The sequence below is a fragment of the Lemur catta genome, chromosome 3 (assembly GCF_020740605.2).
Source record: "Lemur catta isolate mLemCat1 chromosome 3, mLemCat1.pri, whole genome shotgun sequence".
Classification (NCBI taxonomy): domain Eukaryota; kingdom Metazoa; phylum Chordata; class Mammalia; order Primates; family Lemuridae; genus Lemur; species Lemur catta.
In genome coordinates, this window is record NC_059130.1 from 41318500 (window position 1) to 41344527 (window position 26028).

General features: G+C 35.5%; 1 protein-coding gene across 3 annotated transcripts in view; it reads left to right on the forward strand.

The window, feature by feature from the left end:
• Positions 1 to 26028, forward strand: part of RC3H1 (ring finger and CCCH-type domains 1) — a 76109-nt gene that overhangs the window by 8564 nt on the left and 41517 nt on the right. For 2 of the 3 annotated variants that reach the window (XM_045547323.1, XM_045547325.1), the window contains exons 2-5: positions 13524 to 13902; positions 20374 to 20494; positions 21225 to 21464; positions 22258 to 22433. In XM_045547323.1, the coding sequence (XP_045403279.1) occupies positions 13672 to 13902; positions 20374 to 20494; positions 21225 to 21464; positions 22258 to 22433 (768 nt within the window). In that variant the 5' untranslated portion in view covers positions 13524 to 13671. Of the gene's footprint in view, positions 1 to 13286; positions 13903 to 20373; positions 20495 to 21224; positions 21465 to 22257; positions 22434 to 26028 lie in introns of those variants that run through there. The other variant, XM_045547324.1, reaches the window with a different exon arrangement.

Genomic DNA, 26028 nt, shown 5'->3' on the forward strand with positions numbered 1-26028 from the left:
GGGGATAGCAGAAAAAAAAATCACATTAGCCTGAGGCCATTTAAAATAGGGGTAACAATTACAGTCACCTGTACAACACCTCATTAGACTCTGACTGTATCATTAACTATATTATTGTGCTATATATAACCTATTGTTCCTGATGAGAAATTCATTGTGGGAAAGTTAGGTTATGTTTGTAATTTTGAGAATCATAAAAATATATAAAGGAGAGCAGAGTATATTAGAACATGGACTTTGGAGTCAGTATATCTAGGTTCTTTCTTTTATGACTTAAACTTTATAATTCCTCATCTCTAAAAACAAATGGTAATGCCTTTCTCTAAAAGTTTGGAAATTTAAATGATATGTATATTTAATGTAGTACCTGATATCTTTAATAAATGTTATTTTTGTCCTTAAATTTTGTTTAACAAAAATAATTTCTAGAATATTTGAAAAAGTTCTGCTGTAAAATGTTAATATACAAGCTACATGTAAAACTTTGTACAGTTTAGGATTAACTGTGTGTACACTTTTGGGAGTGGTGGTCAGAAATGAAGTGATTCTTAATATTACTATTCTCATTTTCTTCCTGCATCAATCTTTTGTTTATATGGGCCTGTACTGTTCAATACCAGCCACTAACTACATGTGGCTATTTAAATTTAAGTTTTTAAATAGACTTTACTTTTTTAGAGCAGTTTTGGATTTATAGAAAAATTGCACAAAAGTACAGAGTTCCCATCTACACTCTCCCCCACAGTTTCCTCTGTTAACATCTTGCATTGGTGTGGTGCATTTTTTATGATTGATGAACCAATATTGTGTTAAGTTTAACCTAAAGCTGCCTCCTTACGTATTTTAAGTTCGGCCTAAATGTTTCTAAGTGCATAGTAAACTATAACCTAACTAGATGTGTAAACAGACTATAACCTGTTCTTATAGTAACATCTAGTTAAGTTATAGTTTACTATGTATAAACAGTCTATAACTTATGCTTATACCTAGTCTTGGTCTAAGAATATGTTTCAGCCCATCACAGGCACCCAGTTATTCAAACTGTGTTCGGATAACCATTCCAGCTGTTTCTGTACCTCACTTCCATTTTCTGCCCATCACTTTCCTTTTTCTGACCATACAGCAGTGCCAGAGTTGCTTTGAACCTATTCTAGTGAGGGTGGGCTTGGGGGCTTCGCAATTTGCAAATCCTTCTTGTTTAATTAAAAACTATGTTGAATTTAATCTGTCTAAAGTTTCTCTTTTAACAGTTTATAAATAAACTAAAGTCCATAGTTTACATTAGGGTTCACTCTGTGTTTTATAGTTCTATGGGTTTTGTCAAATGTAAATGTTACATATCCACTATTATGGAATTGTGCAGAATGGTTTCACTGCCCTGAAAATATCCTGTGTTCCATTTATGCCCTTCCCCCTCCCTCTAAACCCCTGGCTACCACTGATCTTTTTACATTCTCCATAGTTTTTGCCTTTTCCAGAATGTCATGTGGCTGGAATTATACAGTATGCAGCCCTTTCAGACCGGCTCCTTTCACTTAGCAATATGTGTTTAGGTTCCTTCGTGTCTTTCCATAGCTTGATACTTTTTTTTTTTTTTAACCATTGAACAATACTCCATCGTACAGATAAATTTAAATGTTCCTTGGTTTCACCAGCACATTTCAAGGGCTTAATACCCACACATGGCTAGTGGAAAGCACTTACATAAATTATTCCCCCAAAGTTCAGTCCTCCATTTATTATCATATATTCACTCTTACAGAGAACTTTCCTATCTACATGGTCTCAATTTATCCTCAAACCTACATTTTCATTGCTTTATCCAGTTTTATTGCTTGTGCTGTCAGCAACCCTAAACTGCATAATTTAAAATCCTTTACTCCCCTCAAAGAACCTGCCTTTCCAAATGTTGTCCATTATAGTATGGTTTCCTAGGTTTTCCATTAAGGCATCATTTTTATTCTCCTTTGTTCCTGATGTCTAGAGTCATCTTTTTTCAATTTTACTTTTCTTTAAAACTTTTGAATATTTAGCATTTAGCTAAGGTGTGTAGATCTCAGAGCCAATAAATGGCAGTTAGGATTAGAATTGAGATCTCCTCTTTATTCTGGTTCTCTATTGGGGTCACCACTAGCTGGGGCTTTTTTGTAAGTTACAATCACTTTTGAAGAGGTGATTGGAGACTGCTTGATTATATACTATATAATTTAAAATATTTATAAATCAAATCTATAGAAGCTGTAGCTACAGGTTTAATAAATATATTATTCATTATTCTTATTCTTTGCCCAGTGAGAATCTAAAATGAGAAAATGTATCCAATTTATTTACCTGATTTCTCTCTATAATTGAGTTATGATGAAAGAGTATTTTTTCCTCCGTGTATCGCCCATTTTTGATAACAAAAATTAATGTCCAGTGCTAATACTAATTGGTTGATAAAGGTAAATAGAATTTAACTGAACATTATTGGCATCTAAAATTTTCTGTTGGCACCTATTTACCTTTGGATTCTATTCAAACTACACTTTGATCTGTAAAACCCAAATCAGTTACCACAAGAATTTGTATCTTCCTAAACTCATCTTGTTAAAGTTCCTGCAGCTTGAAAAATGGAGGGCGTTGTAGCAGTTTGTTTTGCTTTTCTAATTGAGGTAAGCTGTACCTCTGTGCTTAATCTTTGGCTAAAAGTAGCCATACTATGTATGGTCTTGATTTAACCTTCTCTGCATACTGGTTACACTTGCTCAAAAGTCCATTTATGTGGAGGCATTCTATTTAAGAGCAGTAGTCTTCATGGAGTATTACTCAGCTATAAGAAATAACGGTGATATGGCATCTCTTTTGTTCTCCTGGAGAGAGTTGGAACCCATTCTATTAAGTGAAGTATCCCAAGAATGGAAAAACAAGCACCACATGTACTCACCAGCAAATTGGTTTCCCTGATCATCACCTAAGTGCACATTTGGGAATAACACCAACTGGGTATCGGACAGAGGTGGGGGGTGGCGAGGAGGGGATGGGTGTATACCTACCTGATGAGTGTGATGCGCACTGTCTGGGGAATGGACATGCTTGAAGCTCAGACTTGGGGGGATGGGGGGGCATGGGCAATATATATAACCTGAACTTTTGTACCCCCATAATATGCTGAAACAAAAAATAAATAAATAAATAAATAAATAAAAAGAGTGGTAGTCTTCCATTTTTAAGTACTGTACTTTTTTAAAAAAGCTCTGGATTTTAGGCTTCATTTTGTAATGCTTTCCCTATAATTACTACTTTTAAAACCCATATTTTATATGTCACTTTTTGCATTAATTACCCCATTGATGGCAGTTTTTGTACTGTTTTGATTAAAACTGTCACTCTTTGCTTGAATCTAGCCACTCATTAACTTTATTAAAAACTTTAAAAAATAAAGGTAAGGCTAAGGCTCTCCATATAGCATTTTTTTTTAAATTGAGTTATGAGTTCTCATTATCTGAGTCAGTTTTCTCAGAAATATTATTTCATTACTTAGGTCTGCAGTTGATGCAAAACTCCTCATAAGGACACAAAAGACGCTTCCAATTTATTCTTTCTACCACTGTAAAATAAAATTTGATGGTTTTTGAAATAAGAAAATCCTTAGAATAGAAAATAATATGCTTAAATCTCTTTAAATGTGTATAACAGTAACTTGAAATGTCACAAAGCCTGGTACAGATAATATTCTTACAAAAGCATTGTTTAATGTTGAAGTAGTAGTATCTATTCCCCTAATGATTGGCATGCATTAATTAGTTCATTATACTCAGAGTTTTAAGATAAAACTTTAAGTGTCTTCCCTCATGAGTAATAATTCCTCAATGAGCATATCATATGCTTATTGGCCATTTGGATATCTTTTGTGAAATACCTGTTTATTATCCTTTTTTAAAATGGAGTTGTTTGTCATAGAAGAATTGAATGTAGGCCAATGACTGGCAGCTGTGAGGAGGGTGAAGGAAGGCAAGAACAAAGCTAGAGGCAGAGATCAGTTAGAAGTTTGCTGTGTGATCCATGTGAAACTCTATTGTCTGTTAGGGCAGGGACTTTATTTCACTGAGGGTGGGGGTATATATATGCTCAGGAGATTGTCTAGCATATAGTAGATGCTCAGTAAGTTTTTGAATGAATGAATAAGGCCTCAATCAAGAAAGTAGAGATGGAAAGGAAGATATAGATGCAAGTGATAATTTTTTTTAATGGCACTAGAAGAGGATGGAATCTGGGATGATTACCAGATATATGTATGCATTGTTATGTTGGCTAGTGGTATCATCAAAGAAAGATTACAGAAGGAATTAACAGTTCAAAAATGAAGATAAGTTTAGTTACCATGTGACCAGCGTATTATCTAACATTTGTGTTTCAGTTTCTTCAACTTTAAAATTAGAGAAATGGGGAGAATGTTCAGGGTTAGGAGAAGAGGGGAACAAACTGTTAATAATTTTTTAGGATAAGAAAACTGGGGTCCCTATTTTTGCCAAAGAATTAAGTGTAATATTAGATTTATGTATTTATTGTGCATTCCACAGCAATTAGATTTATCTCAAACTTTTATTCCGTCTTCCCTGTGACACACACACTACACAAACCTGATTTTGAATTTAATCCCTAAAGATCATCATTACATATTTTAGAGGAAGTGTCTTATATTTAATTCTGAGATGTGTGTGTGTGTACATACACACACACACACACACACACACACACACACACACACACACACACACACACACACACACACATATTAAAGCTGGACTCCAGTAATTGAATTCATTCTGATATAGTAGCAACAAATCAGTAGATTCTCTAACAGTAGCAACTACTTGGGAATCAGCAAAATATCTTCTTTTACGATTTATATTCCTGTTCCAAATGACTTAATATAAAAATAGAATAAGTATTAATAATACAGTAGAAATAAGATACATCGTAGCTGTAGGCTTCTGTTTGAAGTCCATGTTGCAGTCTGTTCAATTTATTCATTCTTTTAAACTCTTCACAATGAAATTTTGCCTGCATTGATAGTCTAGAAATAATTCTAAAATGGAAAATTAATCAGTGCTTTTTTTTTTGTAGCACTATTTTCCAAGTATTTGCAATTAAAAGTCATTATTTTCTAGAAATAATCTGAATTCTATAAGGCTTAGTCCATAAAAATAAACAGAAAGTAATGAAAATGTCCTTAAGTCCTGGCCAAAAGATCATGGGGATGATAAGTTTTGATAATACGGATATTATTGTTATTTTGTTATAATTAGATTTTTAACATCAATGCAGAAAAAAATCCCTAGGTCAAAGTATACACTCAGTTTATCACCCAGCCATTTCAAAAGAAGTATGTTGCATATGCAGCTTATCTATTCTCAATATATCTGCATGTTTTGTTTTTGTTGCCCAGTTGTAGAATCAGTCAAAGCCTGTGGCAGCCACCAAGTGCCACAAGGAGTCTTAAGCACAAGCTCCCTGGGAAAAAGAAATAGAAGCAAGTAATAGGAGACTATTAGTGTGACACATACGCTGCTTTGTTTTCTTGAGTAAAGAGGGAACTCTTTGTTCTCTAGTTTTGTATCGATACCCATTTTTATTCCTTCCAGTTCATCACCAGAAATCTACTGCATGCAAAGTCTGTCTGTCATCAGTGCTCCAAAAATGAGTTCATAAAGGGTAGCTTCCTAACTGGTCATTTTAACTAGCGTGCTTTGTAACAATCTAAAAATATTTAATGCAGGAAAAATCCTAACAAACATAACATTGTGTGAAAGAATCCAGGTACAAAAGAATACATACTGATGATTCTATTACATAGAGTTTAAAAACAGGCAAAACTAATCTGTAGTGTTAGAAGTTAGGATATAGTGACCTTTTGGGAAGAATAAGGAGTAATGATTGGGAGGGATGGTGAGAGGGCCTTCAGGAGTGCTGAAAAGGTTATGTGTCCCGGATATACAGGTATGCTCACTATGATAATTCATTGAACTGAACAGTCTTGATCTGTGTGTACTTTTCTGTATATATGTTATACTTCATCTTAAAATATCATTAAAGTATCTTAAAAAAAAAAATATATATATATATATATATATATATATGGAAATATAAGATTCATTTTCTGTTTTAGTCCCTGCTTGTTTCTCAGTGCAATGTTCTGATAAAATATTCAGAAAAAACAAAGTTATTCTTGTGGTTCTCTTCAAAAGAAATGCAGTAGTTGCTACAACCTGAATTTTTTTTTTTTTTTTAAACAAGTAGGCCGGCCAGGCACGGTGGCTCACGCCTTTAATCCTAGCACTCTAGGAGGCTGAGGCGGGAGGATTACTTGTGCTCAGGAGTTCGAGACCAGCCTGAGCAAGAGTGAGACCCCGTCTCTACTAAAAAAAATAGAAAGAAATTATCTGGACAACTAAAAATATAGAAAAAATTAGCCGGGCATGGTGGCGCATGCCTGTAGTCCCAGCTACTCTGGAGGCTGAGGCAGGAGGATCACTTGAGCCCAGGAGTTTGAGGTTGCTGTGAGCTAGGCTGACGCCATGACACTCTAGCCCAGACAAGAGAGTGAGACTCTGTCTCAAAAAAAATAAAAATAAAAAAAAAATAAATAAGTAGGCCTAAACAGTTCCAGGATTTCTATTTAAAATCATTCATGTTCAGAATAAACCTAAAACAGACATCATTTAATTTAGATCTTTAATTATGGCTGACTAATAAAATCATAAGTATTATAAAAAGTTACAAGTGCTGTAAGTTGGAAGGCATTGTATTATAGTGGAAAAAGTACAGGCTTTGGAGTTGAACAGATACAGGTTCAAATCATGATATATCACTAATTTAATTGAGTAACTGTTTTTAGTTTTCTTTCCTTGCTTCATCAGTAAAGTAGAGGTAGTAATTTCCATCTCAAAAGGTTGTTGGAGGATTAAATGAAATAGTCTATAAGTGACTGGTAGTCAAATCTGTTCCCCTCCTCGCACAGTTTTGGGGCAGAGGGCAAAAAGATTTGGGGAGTAATATAAAGATAGTTGTAGGTAGGTGGGTAAAAATAGGTATAACTTGCTAAAGATGACTAAGATGATGATGGTAAGGAAAATTCAGTCTTTAGATTATAACCAGTAAGGACTGACAACATCTAACTTGGGAACATGTGAATCTTTATCAATATTAAGAGTTAATAATGCTGCTTTGGCACATAAGCATGAAGGACTGTTGCATGTATGACGACTTAAAAGTGTGTTGAGTTAGATTATAATCAATTTTATTTGGAAGGCCAAGATGGGAGAATTGAGGACAAGTGTTCAAGACCAACCTGGGCAGCGTAGCGAGACCCTGTCTCTACAAAAAAAAATTAGCTGGGCATGGTGGCATATACCTGTAGTCCTAGCTACTCAGGAGGCCAAGGCAGGAGGATCACTTGAGCCCAGGAGTTTGAGACTGCAGTGAGCTATGATCAGGCCTCCAGCCTCGGGAGACGAAGCAAGACTCCCGACTCTGGGAAAAAAAAAAAAATAATAACAGTAAGTCACTCTTAGATGATTCTATTTTAGGAATTACAGAATCACAAAGCAAAGATTTTATTTTTACAGACTCTAAGTATTGGTTAATTGTAGATACTAGTTCCAAGAATAATTTCCATTTCCTCATTCTTTAAATATCTTTCTCCAAACTCAATTTTCCAAATGTTCTCCAATCTTCTCAAAGACAGTTGTTTATATCATCTTCAACCACAACATGTATCTAAACCACACAGGTATGTTATAGGTGTGTCTAAGAACTGTTTTACTAGAAAATTTAAGAGGTTAGCAGCTACATACCTCATTTTACTAAATTAATAGAGATGGAAATGATAAATAAAATTAATAAAGTGATGCTTGTCCTTTGAAAGAGACCAATTACAGAGAATTTATTTTAAGAAGTTTTTAAATTTTGAAAAGAACTAATAAGTTTTGATGATTTGGTTATCCAAATGTGTAAAAGAAAGTCAATTTCATAAAGACAAATGTTTTGAATAGTTTTAGAGTAATTTATCTTAGAAATCATCTTAAGGTTTTTTTTTGTGTGTGTGCTTATGTGTTTTTTTTTGAGACAGGATCTTGCTCTGTTACCTGCACTAGAGTGCAGTGGTGTCATAGCAACCTCAAACTCCTGGGCTCAAGCAATCCTCCTGCCTCAGCCTCCCAAGTACCTGGGAGTATAGGCATGTGCCGCCAGCCCTGGCTAAGTTTTCTATTTTTAGTAGAGATGGAGTCTGGCTCTTGCTTGGGCTGGTCTCAAACTGGATTAATGAAGAAAGAGAAGAGTTGTGAATAACAGCATTTAAAATACTTTCTTTATAGTTAATATGTATTTGGATATCACCCTATATGCATAAAGAAACTAAAAGGAAAGTGGAGGTGGGGTAATAATGAGAACTAGAGGTAGGAAGGAGATATTTCACCGTAGTCAAAGACTTTTTTGACCCACACAAATATTACCTGAAAAATTTTTATAAGAGTCTGTTCATTGTGGTATAAATACAGAGGAAATACCTGTTCATATGAATTGTTTCTACTTTAAAAATATTCTTATATTGTCAAAAGTTATTCTATTTCAGTATGTCTGGGTCAGTGATTCTTATCACCCTCCCTCCATCCCCACACTCTCAAAACCTTTGAGAGTCTGTCAAGAGTCATGAATCTTCTTCCCAGAAGAATGAGCGTGTGTATATAGGCAGTTTTGCATAATATTAAATATTTCCAAGGTTAATGGATGCCTTCATCCAGGCCAAACATTGCTAATTATAGTTTTAATATGACAAGGATACTTTCCAAATCTTTCAGTGGTTCAAGTTTGTGTGCAACGTAATCCAGTGAGGGTGCAAGGGATACTAAAACTACGAGTCAGGAAACTTGACTTTGTTGAGTGAAACTGTTTTACTTCTCTTGGGTTTTGGGGTTTTTTTGTTTTTTTGAGACAGAGTTTTACTCTGTCACCCAGGCTGGAGTGCAGTGGTGTGATCATAGCTCACTGCAGTCTTGAACTCCTGGGCTCAAGTGATCCTCCCACCCGCCCAAATCTCCCAAGTAGCTGGGACTCCAGGTGCGTGCTACCATGCCTGGCCAATTTTTTTTATTTTTTGTAGAGACCAGGTCTCTATATTGCCTAGGCTGGTCTCAAACTCCTGGCCTCAAGCAATACTCTCAGTTTGACCTCCCAGAGTGCTTGGATCACAGGAGTGAGCCACTGCGCCTGGCCTAAACCTCCATTTCTCTTATCTGTAAAGTGGGATAACAGTAGTACCCACCTTTTTATAGTTTTATTCTATGTGAGGTATTTAGCATGGTAGGTGGTACACAGCTACATAAATAGTAAAAATTATAATGACATATAGTAAAATGTTTACATGTTTACACATGCTCTTTGGAATTTATATTAAATACAATGTTTAAGGGAACAAAAAGTACTGTGTTTTATCTTAACTTTATGATTAATTAACAAATTCTAAGTTCTTACAAGGCCAAAATAGTAAAAAGGAAGGAACCATTAACGCTACTCCTTTGCAAAGATTAGCAAAGGATCAGATTCCTCATAGGCATTAATACAAACTGCCATGCTAATCCATAGAAAAGTTCATATGGATGATACTTTATCAACTTAATCAGCTTCAGCAAACATTTTCTGGCTAATATCTCTTATGTCTTCTCGAACTCCTGACCTTAAGTGATTCTCCTGCCTCTGCCTCCCAGAGTGCTAGAATGCCAGGCATGAGCCACCGCGCCTGCAATCTCTTCTGTCTTCTAAATGTTCACCTTTTTAGTTCTTTATTTTGGAGCATGCTACAACCCTGTGCACAATTGTAGCATTTGACTCTACAATTAAATAGAGTGATTACATACCGAATTTTCTTTTTTGGCATCTAAGTGACAGTCACAACATATTAAGTAGTAATAACTTAACATAAACCTACTTGTAGCTACTCATAATCTATTTGTAGGTGAATTTTTTTTTCTATTTTCTTTTTTTTTGAGACAGAGTCTCGCTTTGTTGCCCAGGCTAGAATGAGTGCCGTGGCGTCAGCCTAGCTCACAGCAACCTCAAACTCCTGGGCTTAAGGGAACCTACTGCCTCAGTCTCCCGAGTAGCTGGGACTACAGGCATGCGCCACCATGCCCGGCTAATTTTTTCTATATATATATTTTTAGTTGTCCAGATAATTTATTTCTATTTTTAGTAGAGACGGGGTCTCGCTCAGGCTGGTCTTGAACTCCTGACCTCTAGCGATCCACCCACCTCGGCCTCCCAGAGGGCTAGGATTACAGGCGTGAGCCACCGCGCCCAGCCTGTAGGTGAATTTTATTAAAAGTATTTATAGTGCTTTACTGTAGAAGTCAAAATGTGGGCAATTTCTTAATTTACTCTTTTTTTGTTATTGCAAGAGCCATTTGAACACACATGCAGATAACTTTAACTTAGATACTTAGATCCTAAACATGAAATTATTTACAGAATTCTCTAAGCCATTAAATGTTTTTCATTATTTATTTTAATTTCTTTGTTCATTTTCATTATCTGTTAGCACACTTTGCAAAAGCCCAGAGAAAGTTGGGGTTTAATGGACTGTTAACTACATGAAGGCAGATACTATGACTGTGCTGTTTTACTGTTTCTGCCATAATTCAGAGCCTGGCACATAATAGTGATTGTAAATATTTGTTGGATGAATGGGTAAAATTTTTAGCATGCCTAATGGAAACTGTTCTTTCATCAATAATGGACTTATATTCAAGGTTGAATTATTTCAATAAAACATGAATTAAATGTAATATTTGAAGAATAAGATGTATAGATAATTTACTTTTCTATTAAATTGCTGCTTAAACACATTTTTTTCCATATTTGTAAGCAGACTACTGAGCATAATCAAATCTTTAAAAGCTTGTAATACTATGGTACTTTATATTCTGGACATCCATTCTCACTAGTTTTTCAAAACTAGTTATAAGTGTAGTAAGTGTTGTTTATGATATGTGCTAGAAGTTTCAGGTCGAGTTTTATGTTTAAAGAAAACTTCTGATAGACACAGGTGATGAGTTTTATGATTTGTTTTTTATCTCCCACCAAAAATAGAGAGTAGACCGTGAAATTTGATTATATATAGGTTCTGATAAATTGTAATTGTTCTATCATTCTTAAATTTGGGAATTTAAAAAATCTTTTAGAATAAATATTTTAATTATGTTGTTCTAACAACTCATTATAGCAAATAAGTATAGGCTGCGTGAGGAGCTTAAAAGAGATATCTACCACCTACCATTTGATCCAGCAATCCCATTATTGGGCATCTACCCAAAAGAACAAAAGACATTCTATAAAAAAGACAGCTGTACTTGAATGTTTATAGCAGCACAATTCACAATTGCAAAGATGTGGAAACAACCCAAGTGCCCATCAATACATGAGTGGATTAATAAAATGTGGTATATGTATGCTATAAGAAATAATGGTGATATGGCACCTCTTGTATTTTCCTGGATAGAGCTGGAACCCATTCTACTAAGTGAAGTATCCGAAGAATGGAAAAATAAGCACTACATGTACTCACCATCAAATTGGTTTCACTGATCATCACCTAAGAGCACATTTAGGAATAACATTAATTGGGTATCGGGCAGATGTGGGGCAGGGACGGGGTGGGTGTATACATACATAATGAGTGCGATGCGCACTGTCCGGGGGGTGGACATGCTTGAAGCTCTGCTGGGGGGTGGGGCAAGGGCAATAATACGTAACTTAAACTTTTGTACCCCCATAATATGCTGAAATAAAAAAAAAAGAAATGAAGAAATCTGAATTCTATTTCTACTTATGTTACTTTCTGTGTGACCTTGGACAATTTAATTTCCCTAGATATGTCATTTCGTAAAGATCACTTAATTTTAAGATTTTCTGAGTTATGTGTGACACATTGAAATGTGTTTACTTATAAATATATAATATTTGGTTCTTTGGATACTTTAGTGGTGAAATCAGCAGTAAAGTAAGATCTTCATAATTAATGATACATCTGTACTAAAAATACGTCATATGACTTCTCTATTTAAAAAGGTTAGTATCAAATCTAAGAGCAATGTTATATAGGAATTGAAAGTGAACCAAATATATGTATTCTTTGCTTGAAATAAATCAATAGGTGTTTTGTCTTTATGTTTAGAAATAATCATAAGAGCAAAAAAAAAGATATTTACCAATATATAAATTCTTAATATCTAAAACTTAAAAGTAAACCTTAGGCTGGGTGTGGTGGCTCACGCCTATAATCCTAGCATTCTGGGAGGCCAAGGCGGGCGGATTGTTTGAGCTCAGGAGTTCGAGACCAGCCTGAGCAACAGCGAGACCCCGTCTCTACTAAAAATAGAAAGAAATTATATGGACAGCTAAAAATATATAGAAAAAATTAGCCAGGCATGGTGGCACATGCCTGTAGTCCCAGCTACTCGGGAGGCTGAGGCAGTAGGATCGCTTGAGCCCGGGAGTTTGAGGTTGCTGTGAGCTAGGCTGACGCCACGGCACTCACTCTAGCCCAGGCAACAAAGCGAGACTCTGTATAAAAAAAAAAGTAAACCTTAAAAACAAATCCAGACCGGGCGCGGTGGCTCACACCTGTAATCCTAGCATTCTGGGAGACCAAGGCGGGAGGATCGCTCGAGGGAGTTCGAGACCATCCTGAGCAAGAGCGAGACCCCATCTCTACTAAAAAAAATAGAAAGAAGTGGTTTGGATAGCTAAAGGTATATATAGAAAAACTTAGCCAGGCATGGTGGCGCATGCCTGTAGTCCCAGCTACTCGGAAGGCTGAGGCAGTAGGATCACTTGAGCCCAGGAGTTTGAGGTTGCTGTGAGATGGGCTGATGCCACAGCACTCTAGCCTGGGCAACAGAGCGAGACTCTGTCTCAAAAAAAAAAAAAAAAAAAAAATCCATAGTTTCTTTTTATCTAATTAACCCCACCAAATTTGATGGTAAAGTATTTTAAGGTATTTTTAATTTGGGGCCAATTCAAAAGAAAAACCTTTTGGTATGGAACATACATAAAAATGGACATAAGTGAAGAGCTTGATGAATTCTCACAAATCAACAAACACATGTAACTGATAACCAGGTCAAGAAACAGACATTACTAACCTCCTTAAAAATTTAAATTTTTAATACTAAACAAAATCAGGGACTTACATAAACTTGAGAGACTTAGGTCATCCCTAGATCTAACTTTATTGCTAATTTCAAGTATCACCTTATGCAAGTTATTTCATCTTTCTGGGGACTACTTCCCCTCTCTAAAATGAAGGAATGGGATCAGGTGTTTTATTATGGCTCTAATTCTAGAAAAGTGCAAAAAGATGGATTACCATGATGTAAATGTTATGTAAAAGTTTGTGGGTGAGACTGCACTTGTGGTTCCTTTCAACAGTTTACTTGAAAAGGAAGATATTCTCAAGTTTTTCCTTTTCCTTTGTTTTCCAGGTTATATTTCACACTATGTGCTGACTGTATCTACAGAAGATATTTAAAAAAAAAAAGATAAACTTTTTTCAAAGATTTTGATTCCAGTGGAATCTTTGCTTTAGTTTTTTGTGTGTGTATGTGTTAGTGAATTGTTACTCCAGAAGCAATGCCCGTACAAGCTCCACAATGGACGGATTTCCTCTCCTGCCCAATTTGCACTCAGACTTTCGACGAAACAATTCGAAAGCCCATCAGTTTGGGCTGTGGCCATACTGTCTGCAAGATGTGCCTGAATAAACTCCACCGCAAGGCTTGCCCTTTTGACCAGACCACTATCAATACAGACATTGAGCTCCTCCCTGTGAATTCAGCATTGCTGCAGCTAGTGGGTGCTCAGGTAAGATGGGTGACTTAATACGTTTTAATTTCTATGAATGTCTATAGTTTCTGCCCGAGAGAAAGATGTTGAATTAAAATTGAGTAACATTGCCTTCGTATTTGAATAGGTGTAATTCTGTTTGGTACTTGGCAAATCCTTTATTTCAGTATGTTAGGAGATTTATTTTAGTAGCACAATGTTTCTCAGTCATAGTACAGTAACATCTATCTCATCTTGTGGTAGATTTTTAATAATCCTAGCTATTCAGATCACTAGGGAAACCTAAGAGGTAAGTCATCAGGACTTCTTAACATTGAGGAAAATATACATAAAACCATTGCACTTTACTCAGTAGGAAAGGTGATGCTCCTTTAGGCAATTTTACTTAGTTTACATTAACTGAAATGAAAGATAAAAAGAGTGACAAACCATAGAGCACAGCTTTTGGGAACCATTTTTTAGAGTAGGGCAAATATTCCTAGGTACCTAAATATGAAAGTTAATCTGGTAATGCTGAAGGTAATACTTTGGAAGTTTTATGTCATTATTCTCAAATTAGAGATCAGTATCCTCAGAAAATTTCATAAAACCAAAGGAAGTAGGTTTTTGAGTGCTAGTTACAGTTCATTTAGGTAATCCTTGTTAATTTGCAGAGTGTGAGTCTGAAGTCCCATATATTTACCATGAATCATTTTCTGAATAAATATAACAGAATTTTGTTTGCTAAAATGTAGAGAAAGTTGATACTACCTACATATGTTGGAGATAAAGAGAGCTGTTCTTACCTCCCAAGAGTGCTAGGATTACAGGCGTGAGCCACTGCGCCCAGCCTACAATAGCTTTTTTAAAAAGAAAATTTATTTTATTTATAGGCCTATCTTGATGTCACCAACAACACTAAAAATATTTGTGAAAATAGAAAGTGCAATTGATTTTTAAATTTTGTTCCTATATTTGTTTTTTTGATTTCATAATCACTTTCTCTTTTTATTTTGAAAATTCTAATATTTTGGAAATATTTTAAAAAATAGATACATTGGGAATAACAATTTTGGAAATGCTACATTTTAATAGCAAATAACCAAGGCTTTTTTTTCATAAAATTATCTAAAGATGAATTAATTTTTCTACAAAATGGGTTCATATCTTAACTGAAACAACTAATTGTTATAAAATTTGAAGATAGGACATTTTAATACATAATGGCCACTATTTTAACCCTAAAGATTCCATTTAAAAACTGTTAGAGCTAAGAAATAAATTAAGCAAAGTTAGAGGTTATAAAATCAACACACAAAAATTGGTTGCATTTCTATACACTGACAATGAATGAACCGAAAAGGAAATTAAAAAAACAATTTACTTACAGTAACATCAAAAAGAACAAAATACTTAGGAATAAATTTAACCAAGGATATGAAAGACTTGTACACTGAAAACTATAAAACATTGCTGAAAGAAATGAAACATAAATAAATGGAAAGACATCATATGTTCATGAATTGACAGACTTAATGTTATTAAGATGACAAGCAATCTACAGATTCAGTGTAAGTCCTGTCAAAATTCCAATGGTGTTTTTGGAGAAATAGAAAAACTCATCCTAAAATTTATATAGAACTCTAGGGACTTCAAATAGCCAAAATAATCTTGAAAGAGAAGAACAAAGTTGGAGAACTTATGCATCCTGATTTCAAAATGCAAAGATACAGTAATCAAGAAAGTGTGGTACTGGCATAAAGACACGTGTAGATCAATGGAATAGGATAGAGAGCCCAGAAATAAATCTGCACCATACATGGTCAAATGATTTTTGACAAGGCTGCCAACACCATTGATGGGTAAAGGTCAGTTTTTTCAATAAGTAGTGCAGGGAAAACTGGATATTCACATGCAAAAAGAATGAATTTGGAACCTTACCTTGCACCATATGCAAAAATTAACTCAAAATGTGTCGAAGTTCTAAACCAAATTTAAGTATGAAACTATTAAACTCTTGGGAGAAAATGCAGAGGAAAATCTTGATGACGTTGGATTGGGCAATGCTTTCTTAAGCGTGATACCAAAAGCACAGGCAGTAAAAGAAAAAAATAGATAAATTGGAATTTTTCAAAAATAAAACCTTTTCCTTCCCTATTCAGGCTTTTTAATATTAATAAAAAATAAGTAAATAAACAAAAATAAAACACGTGTATCAAAAGATACTATTAAGAAATTGAGAAGTTCTGTGTATTAAAAAATACACAATGACAGAAAATAATTGTCAATTATGTATCTAAAGAGGGATTCATATACAGAATATATAATGAACTCCTACAACATAATAGCAAAAAAGAAAGCCTGATTAAAAATGGTTAAAGGACTTAAATAGATATTTTTCCAAAGAAGATATACAAGTAGCCAACACAAGCACATGGGAAAATGCTCAACATCATTAATCATTAGGGAAATGCCACTCAAAACCACAATGAGATACCATCTCACACCCACCAAGATAGTTATAATCAAAACATAGAAAATAACAAGTATTGGGAAGAATATGAAGAAATTCCAGCTCTTTTTTATCGTTTTATTTTTTTCCTTGAGACAGGGTTTTGCTGCACTCCAGGCTGGAGTGCAATAGCGTGATCATAGCTCATTGCAGCTTCAAATCCGTGGGCTTAAACAATCCTGCCACCTCGGCCTCCCAAGTAGCTGGGACTACAGGCACAGGCCACCATGCCCGGCTAACTTTTTTTTATTTTTTGTAGAAATGAGGTCTTGCCCAGGCTGGTCTCCAACTCCTGGCCTCAAGCAATCCTCTTGCCTTGGCCTCCTGAAGTGCTGGGATTACAAGTGTGAGCCCCTGGCAGCCAGCCAGAAATTGGAATTCCTATGCACTGTTGGTGGGAGTGTCAAATATGCAGCCACTATGGAAAATAGTATGACAGCTCCTTAAAATTTGAAAATAGTATTACCATATGTATGAATGTACCCAAAAGGATTAAAAGCTGGGTCTTGAAGAGATATTTGTATACCCATATTTAAAATAGCATTATTCACAATAGCCAAACAGGGGAAGCAACCCAAGTGTCTATCAATGGATGAATGGATGAACAAAATATGGTATAACATATAGTGGAATATTATGCAGCCATAAGAAGGAATGGAATTCTTATACATGCTACAACATGGATGAACCTTGAAAACATTTTGCTGAGATACAAATCAGACACAATAGGACAAGTGTTAATATGTTTTCACTTATATGAAATATCTAGAATAAGCAAATATCATAGAAAAGTAGGAGAAAGGTTACCAGTATCTGAGGGGAGAGGGGAATAAGGAGTTATTAGTTAATGGATATAGAGCTGTTATTTGGGATGCTGAAAAAGTTCTGGAAATAGATAGTGGTGATGGTTACACAACATTGTGAACATACTGTATTATACACCTAAAATGGTTTTAAAATGGTAAATTTTGTATTATATATTTTATCACAATAAAAAATAAAATTAAAAAATACACCATCACCAAGTGAGATTTGTCCTAGGTATGCAAGGTTGGTTTAACATCAGAAAATCAATTAATGTAATATACCACCACATCAATAGAATTTTTAAAAATGTACATGCATGATCATCTCACTAGACACAGAAAAGGCATTTGGTAAAATCCAACACCCTTTCATGATAAGAACACTCAAGAAACTAGGAATAAATAAACCCGGAAACTTCTTCAAATAAATTCTGTAGATACTATGCCGTCAAGGAGATAGACTATGTGTGGGCAATGCATAATGACTCCTTCCAAAAGTACAATATGGAAGGTGGGAGATGATATAACTTTATGGTGTAGAAACTTGTTAAACACTGCCTCAGCCAGCTGATCAAGTTTAATATCAACAGTAATAAGTCATGTTGATAGTATGTATCCTTGATATATGTGACGGAAATGACACTTCCTCTGTGGTCTTCCAAAAATCCGTAACCTCAGTCTACTCATGAGAAAATTGACAGATCCCAATTGAGGGACATTCTACATCATGCCTGGTCAATATGATCTCAAGGGAGGGATATTCTACAACATACCTGACCAGTACCCCTCAATACTGTCAAGGTTATCGAAAACAGTGAAAATCTGAGAAACAGTCACAGCCAAGATGAGCTTAAAGAGACAAAGACTAAATGTAATATGGTATCCTGGATGGGATCATGGAACCTAAAGAACAGTAGGTAAAAACTAAGTGTATCTGACTAACATGGATCTTAGTTAATAATAAGTATGTTGATACTGTCTCATTAATTTTTAACAAATGTACCATACTAATGTAATATGTCAATAATAGAGGAGGCTGGGCACACTGGCTCACACTTATAATCCCAGCACTTTGAAAAGCTGAGGCAGGAGGATCGCTTGAGGCCAGGAGTTCAAGACTAGCCTGGGTAACAGAGCGAGACCCCATCTACACAAAAAATTTTTTTAAATTAGCTAAGTGTGGTGGTATGTATCTGTAGTCCTACCTACTTGGGAGGCTAAGGAAGGAGGATTGCTTGAGCCTAAGAGTTTGAAGTTGCAGTGAACTATGATTACACTATTGCACTCTAGCCTGAGTAACACAGCAAGACCCTGTCTCAAAAAATAATGCTAATAATAATAGGGGAAACTGGGTGCAGGGTAATGGGAATTCTCTGTACTATCTTTGGCATTTTTCTGTAAATCTAAAACTATTTTATAAAATAAAGTAGGGGTTTGGGGGGGGTTGTTTTTTGAGACAGGGTCTTGCTCTGTCACCCTGGCTAGAGTACAGTGGCATCATCATAGCTCACTGCAACCTCAAACTCCTAGGCTCAAGTGATCTTGCTGCCTCAGCCTTCCACGTAGCTGGGACTACAGGCTCACACCACCATGCCTGGCTAATTTTTTCTATTTTTTGTAGAGGCAGGATCTTGCTTTTGCTCAGGCTGATCTCCAACTCCTGGCCTCAAGCAATCCTCCCACCTCTACCTCCCACAGTGCTATTTTAGGCCTGGCATAAAGTAGTTTATTAAACAAAATGGGCAAAGGGTCTGTGTAAGCCTTTCTCCAAAAAAGATATGTAAATAACCAAAAAGTACATGAAAGGATGCTGGGCATCATTCACCATTAGGGAAATAAAAATCAAAACCACAGTGAAGGGGAGGGAGGTAGATGGGGAAAAGGGAGATATTGATCAAAGGGTACAAAGTTTCAGTTAGACTGGAGGAAAGAGCTTTAGTGATTCATTGCACAGAATAGTGACTATAATAAATAATGATACATTGTGTATTTCAAAATTGCTAAAAGAGTCGATTTTAAATGTTTCACTGCAAAAAATGATATGTTAGGTGATGGATTTGTTAATTTGTCTGATTTAATCATTCCACATTATAAACATATCAAAATATCACATTATACCCCATAAATACGTATAATTATTTATCAATTAAAAATAAAATTTTAAAAAACCACAATGAGATACTGCTTTCCACCCTATAGGATGGCTTTAATAAAAAAGATAATAATAACTATGTGGAGGATTTGGAACCCTTATGTACTCCTGAGAGGTATATAAAATAGTACTCTGCTTTTGAAAATAGTCTGGCAGTTTTTCAAAAGGTTAAACATAGAGTTACTACTCCCAGGTATATACCCAAGAGAAACAGAAGCACATGTTCACACAAAAACTTGCACACAAATATTCACAGCAGCATTGTTCGTAATAGTCAAAAAAGAAACAGGCCGGGCGAGGTGGTTCACGCTTGTAATCCTAGCCCTCTGGGAGGCCGAGGTGGGTGGATCGCTCGAGGTCAGGAGTTCAAGACCAGCCTGAGCGAGACCCTGTCTCTACTAAAAATAGAAATAAATTATCTGGACAACTAAAAATATATATATAGAAAAAATTAGCCGGGCATGGTGGCGCATGCCTGTAGTCCCAGCTACTTGGGAGGCTGAGGCAGTAGGATCATTTAAGCCCAGGAGTTTGAAGTTGCTGTGAGCTAGGCTGATGCCACAGCACTCACTCTAGCCTGGGCAACAAAGTGAGGCTCTGTCTCAAAAAAAAAAAAAAAGAAAAGAAAAGAAACAGCCCATATGTCTATCAACTGATGATACAAAAATATAATGTGATATATCCATACAATGGAATGTTAGCAATAAAATAAAGTACTGACTGGGTGTGGTGGCTCATGCCTATAATCCCAGCACTTTGGGAGGCCCAAGTGGGAGGTGATGGTTACACAACTGTGAATGTACTAAAAAATCATTGAATTGTATATTTTAAACTATTCATTTGTATGGTAGATGGATTATATCGCAAGATTGTTACAGAAACAATAATATGATAGATGTGTGTGTACAGGAAAAGTCTTTTGAAAGAATTCAGTACCTTTAGTAGAAGTTTTGTTGTTATCAGTGCATAACCTATACTCAGTAAAACTTTTGTTTAATTAATTAATGAACACTCAAACAGATCTTTATTTTGGTCACCAGGTACCTGAGCAGCAGCCCATTACTTTGTGTAGTGGAGTTGAAGATACAAAACATTATGAGGAAGCCAAGAAATGTGTAGAAGAATTAGCATTGTACTTGAAACCACTCAGCAGTGCTAGAGGTAAATTTAATACAATTATCCATGCTAAACAAATGTCTGTTAAAGATCTAATATTACCATAAAAAGTGTGAGCTCTACGTGAATGTTAATAAAATTCATTTGTTTATTATAAATCAAACCCACTTTATACTAAATAATATCATTACAAACCACATCAAGTAAAATAGTGAATTTAGAGTTTATGATGTTGGAAATATTATTTGAATGATTGTAGAAGTAAGTATAACTACGCTAGTGTTCAGAAGGACTTTCCATTATTTGACAACTCTGAATAAATCTGCCTTCTATCCAGTTTTATATGGTGTGCTATAGGGGGTATAATAAAAATGGAAGTTAGCCATTACTGCACAGAAAAGGCTTGCTGTTTAATTACAAAAGTAACCACTATGAAATATATGCCAGAACTGTTGTGACCTCAAGATTTGGGTCTTAAACTAATTATTAATGTTTGGCCTTTTTTTTTCTTCCTCTATGATTGAAATGAATAATGGTATATTTAATGCCATAATGAGTGTTAAATGTACATGAGATAACTCATACATACATTTGTGTACTTTTAAAATGCTAACTAGGCTTCACTTGAGTAGTTTTATTTGTTTATTTTAAATATTCTAGTAGGACCCCAAACTGTTCACATACGCACAAGTCAATCAACCCATCAGAGGAAGCACTCCTGGATTGTAAAATTGTACTGTAAACCTAGCAGTAACTTCTGTACTCTCTTTTAAAGGAGTGGGTTTGAATAGCACTACTCAGAGTGTTCTGAGTCGCCCAATGCAGAGGAAGCTTGTGACTCTGGTCCACTGTCAACTGGTGGAAGAAGAAGGCAGGATTCGTGCCATGAGGGCAGCTCGATCTTTAGGTGAACGAACAGTTACAGAGCTCATTCTCCAGCACCAGAATCCTCAACAACTCTCTTCCAATCTTTGGGCAGCAGTCAGGGCTAGGGGATGCCAGTTCCTTGGACCAGGTATATAATTAGAATTTGGTATTTATTCTGCTAGTAATTCTAAAAGGATCATGTAGGAACTATAAGTGATATACAAAAGCTAGTTCTTTGCAATACTCTGTTGTTATCAAGTAATATCTCACTTGACAATCATGGCTTGGGTAATTCCATGCATGTTAGTTTTTCAGAGAACTTAAATTTTTCTCTTATTGTCAGAAGTTTATTCATTTTCATAGAAGTCTGTCTGTCTTCCTTCTTTCCTTCTTTCTTTTCTTTTCTTGTCGCTTCTTGTCTCTTCTCCTTTCTTTTTTCTTTCTTTTTTATTTTTTTTAGACAGGGTCTCTCTCTGTTAACCCGGGCTAGAGTTGCAGTGGCAACTTCAAACTCCTGGGCTCAAGCAATCCTCGTGCCTGTCTCCCGAGTAGCTGGGACTACAGGCACATAGCACCACATCTGGCTAATTTTTTCTATTTTTAGTAGAGACAGGGTCTTGCTCTTGCTTAGGCTGGTCTCGAATTCCTGACCTCAAGCTATCCCCCCATCTCAGCCTTCCAGAGTGCTAGGATTACAGGTGTGAGCCAACGTGCCTGGCCACAAGTTTTTCTTAACTATATCAATCACTTATTTGCTTTCTTAATAAAATATGTAGTATATAATATAAAAATGGTTAAAAAGTATATCGCTGTGAACATCTTTTATTATGTTGCCCATTGAGTGATAGCTGAAAAATTATTGAATATTGCCCTTCTAAGATAAAATAAATTTATCTTATCTCTGCACATGATAAATTTTGATTTTGCCTAATTTTTCCTAGCAATGCAGGAGGAAGCTCTAAAACTTGTTCTGCTGGCCTTAGAAGATGGATCTGCTTTGTCAAGAAAAGTATTGGTTCTCTTTGTGGTGCAAAGGTTGGAGCCACGGTTTCCTCAAGCCTCTAAAACTAGCATTGGGCATGTTGTTCAACTGCTTTATAGAGCCTCCTGCTTCAAGGTATGAACATGCATTAAAGTTCAGCTTGAAAGAAAACATCATTCTTTCCCCAAATTTAAGTAGTAAAACTTTGAGTTTTCAGTAAATTTCAGCAATTTTAAAATGTAGATGGTGTCCTGTTATAGTTAAATCCTATTGTATTGAATTTTGTAGATTGTATTTTGAACAACATAGATCAAACCAAGGCTCACAGATTTTTATATTTGAAGAGACTAATAAACTATGTGAGTTTCCCACCAAGGCTATATGCAGAATTGCCTATAGAGAGTCATTGAAGCACGAGTAAGTTTTACTCAGAGTTTTTCTCCTGGTGTAATTCGACATAACACAATACTGGAGCTCTAATTGCCATTTTGGTTTCAGCACATATGGTAACGCTGGATGTATTCTCTTGTATCCCAAATTGAATCAGTACTGCCTCAAGCATTGTTGTTCACTATGTATATCTTTTATTGTTCATTCTATTTTATTTTTCTGACTTATTAAAGTCAAGACTTCTTGATTCTGACACAACCTATAACCAGTACTTGAATCAGAAAATTGTTGTTTCATTCATACTAGCAATAAGGAAATCCATTCCCAAGATCATCACATTCTGTCATGTGATAGTCATAAACTAAAAAAAACCCACATTAACCATCCTACTGTATTCTATTCTCTCATCCTTTGAGAAGGAGAAAATGGTTCACAAAATTAACAGGAGAGCATACAGATATAATTTTTAAAATTAAAAAAAGTTCTAGCTAGATGCTAACATTCTATAATCTTTATAGAGTCAGATTATGTATTAAAAATTGGCCTCTATTTTCCTTAGGTGCCTCTGAAGGTATCAGAACCTCTAGCCGAAATTATTTTAACTGGTCCAAATTATCTCTGAATAACTCAATCTTATTATAGTGGTTAGAGTAACATGATTGTACAGTGTAATCCAGAATAAATTAGAGAATGTCTTTCTGCTTCTAGTGTTACTTGTTCCCCACTAACAGCACCAGACAGATTCAATATAGGAAGTTTTAGAAAGAAAAAAATCTAACCTTCCCCTGTGAGTTTAGGAAAAAAAAAGAGGAAGATGGAGGAAACATCCAGCCTTTCCTATGAAGAATAATGAGTGGCTCAAAAACCCCACCATACTCACAAAATGAACCTCTCTCAATTCTAGTTAAAAGCATCAACAGTAATTTTAAAAATTGGAAATTTGTAAAAATCCAATTATTTTTCACTAGGATGATTAACTTCATTGCAGGAATGTGTCCATATAAGCTGTGTTCTGGCTATGTCCTTTTAGTATCGCCTGTATTTTGATTTGAAAAGCCTTTGAGCTGCAGGATAATTTGGTCTTTCTTAGTACAATACAGTTCCAGGATTTTAGACATTCCTTCTCTGGGAAATCCTGGGTTGATTTTAATTAAAGAAAGTGTTGAGAGCCAAGTCCAGGGAATCAGTGTATCATATAGATAGCATATTCTACATTTTGGTGAGGTTTAGCTTATATTGAGGGGTGTTACACTTGTGTTTATGCATTTGGTCTTTTGACTTGCCTTTGAATAATGGCAAATATGTTTAGTTTTTGCAACTGTAGTTCTTGATTTGTATCTATGTGGTCTTTGTATGGACTTGCCTAACAAAATGTAAGTTAGACCTTCCTTCTTGTAGTAAGAATGGAATACTTTTTTTTTGAGAGAGAGAGAATCTTGCTATGTTGCCCAGGTTGGCTTTGAACTCCTGGGCTCAAGCAATCCTCCCACTTCAGCCTCCCCAGTAACTGGGACTACAGGCATGTACTGCCACACTTTATCATTTTTTTAATATAATATTAGTGTGACCTAGAAGTCCTGGCTACAATATTCTGTAGTTTCTTTGGTGAGAGGGGAAATATGGGAATTGTCTACTAGAAGAATGTGAGTCATTATGAGAATAAAAGGTTAATAAGGCAAAATGTATTCTAAAATATGTTACGGTATGGGTGATCCTAGGCTAGAATTAATTATTTTACTTTGATTTCTTAAGCCTTTGGCCTAAATCCAACTTGACTCAAAATGTATGTTTTTGGGATGATAACAATAGTACTAACATCAACAAGTAAAACGAATTAAATGAGTTAATGCAGTAGCATAAGGTAATTTAATATACTGACTGGTACATACTAAGTGCTCAAAAATTGGTAGCTATTTTTCTTACTAAATGATATTATCATCATTATGATTATTCTAGTCCAGCATCTCAGACTTTCTACTTTCTGATGGTGGCCCATCTCACAAAACTCCATGGAAAATTAAGCCAAATATTAGGTTATTAAGTATGAAATGTCTGATTTCCTTAAGTACTAAGTTTGACAGTTGATATCTCTGACATTTCACTTTGACATCTCTTATTTTATTTTTATTGTGAAGGTACATCCTCAGTCTTTCAAACGCACAGTTTGGCTTGTGATTATCTTTCAAAAAAATTTTTAGGGCAATTTTTGTGAAACCATGGATAAGTCAAAAATTCATCGTGGAACCAAAACTGTACAGACAGCTTGAAATATCAATGAAGTGTTTGGGAAGGATATGGTGAATGAACACACAGTATGTCAATGGTTTGGAAAGTTCCATTCTGGTGATTTTAATCTTGAAAATGAGCTACATGGGCTACCTGAGACCAATGTGGATAATGATGAGCTGAAAGCTGTAGTGGAAGCAAATCCATCTCAACCTACGTCTGAATTAGCAGTGAGGTCTGAGGTTACTATTCCAACAACACTGGACCATTTGAAATAGGCAAATTGGCAAGGTAGAGAAACTGGACAGATGGGTTCTGCATCAATTAAAACGAGCGTCAGAAGAGAAATCATCTGGAAGCTTACCTTTCTTTGCTATCATGACATGAAGGTGAACCATTTCTGTACCTGTTGTTACATGTAATGAAAAATGAATTGACAATCGCAAGCATTCAGCACAATGGTTGGATAAAGATGAAGTGCTGAAACACAGTCCAAAACCAAATATTTGTCAAAAAAATCTAATGGTGTCTGTTTGGTGGTCCAGCACTGGTATTTGTTCACTATAGCTTCATGAAACCTGGTCTTTCAATTACAGCAGATGTCTACTGCAACCAGATGTCTACTGCTGGACGAAATGATGAGGATGCTTGCGATTAAACAGCTGAGATTGGTCAATAGTGACAGGCCAATCCTCTTGCGAGACAATGCTCAATCACATGTCGCACAAACAGTGCTACTCAAACTATAGAAGCTGGACTTGGAAACTCTTCTGTCATACACTGTATTCACTGGACCTTGCACCAACTGACTACCACTTCTTAGAACTGGCTTTGGACCACTTCTTAGAAGGAAAAATATTCAATTCTCAACAAGCTGTGGAAAATGCCTTTTGTGATTTTATCACCACTTACTCTCTAGGCTTCGTCACTGCTGGCATAAACAAGCTACTGTTAAGATGGCAAAACTGTCGATAGTGTAGGCATATATTTTGATTAATCATACTGCTTCTTGTTTGAGATATAATAAACTAAACTTTTGATTCGAAATCAGACATTTCATATTTAATGACCTAGTACAATTTAGTTGTCTTTAGAATCACATCAGCATCTGAAG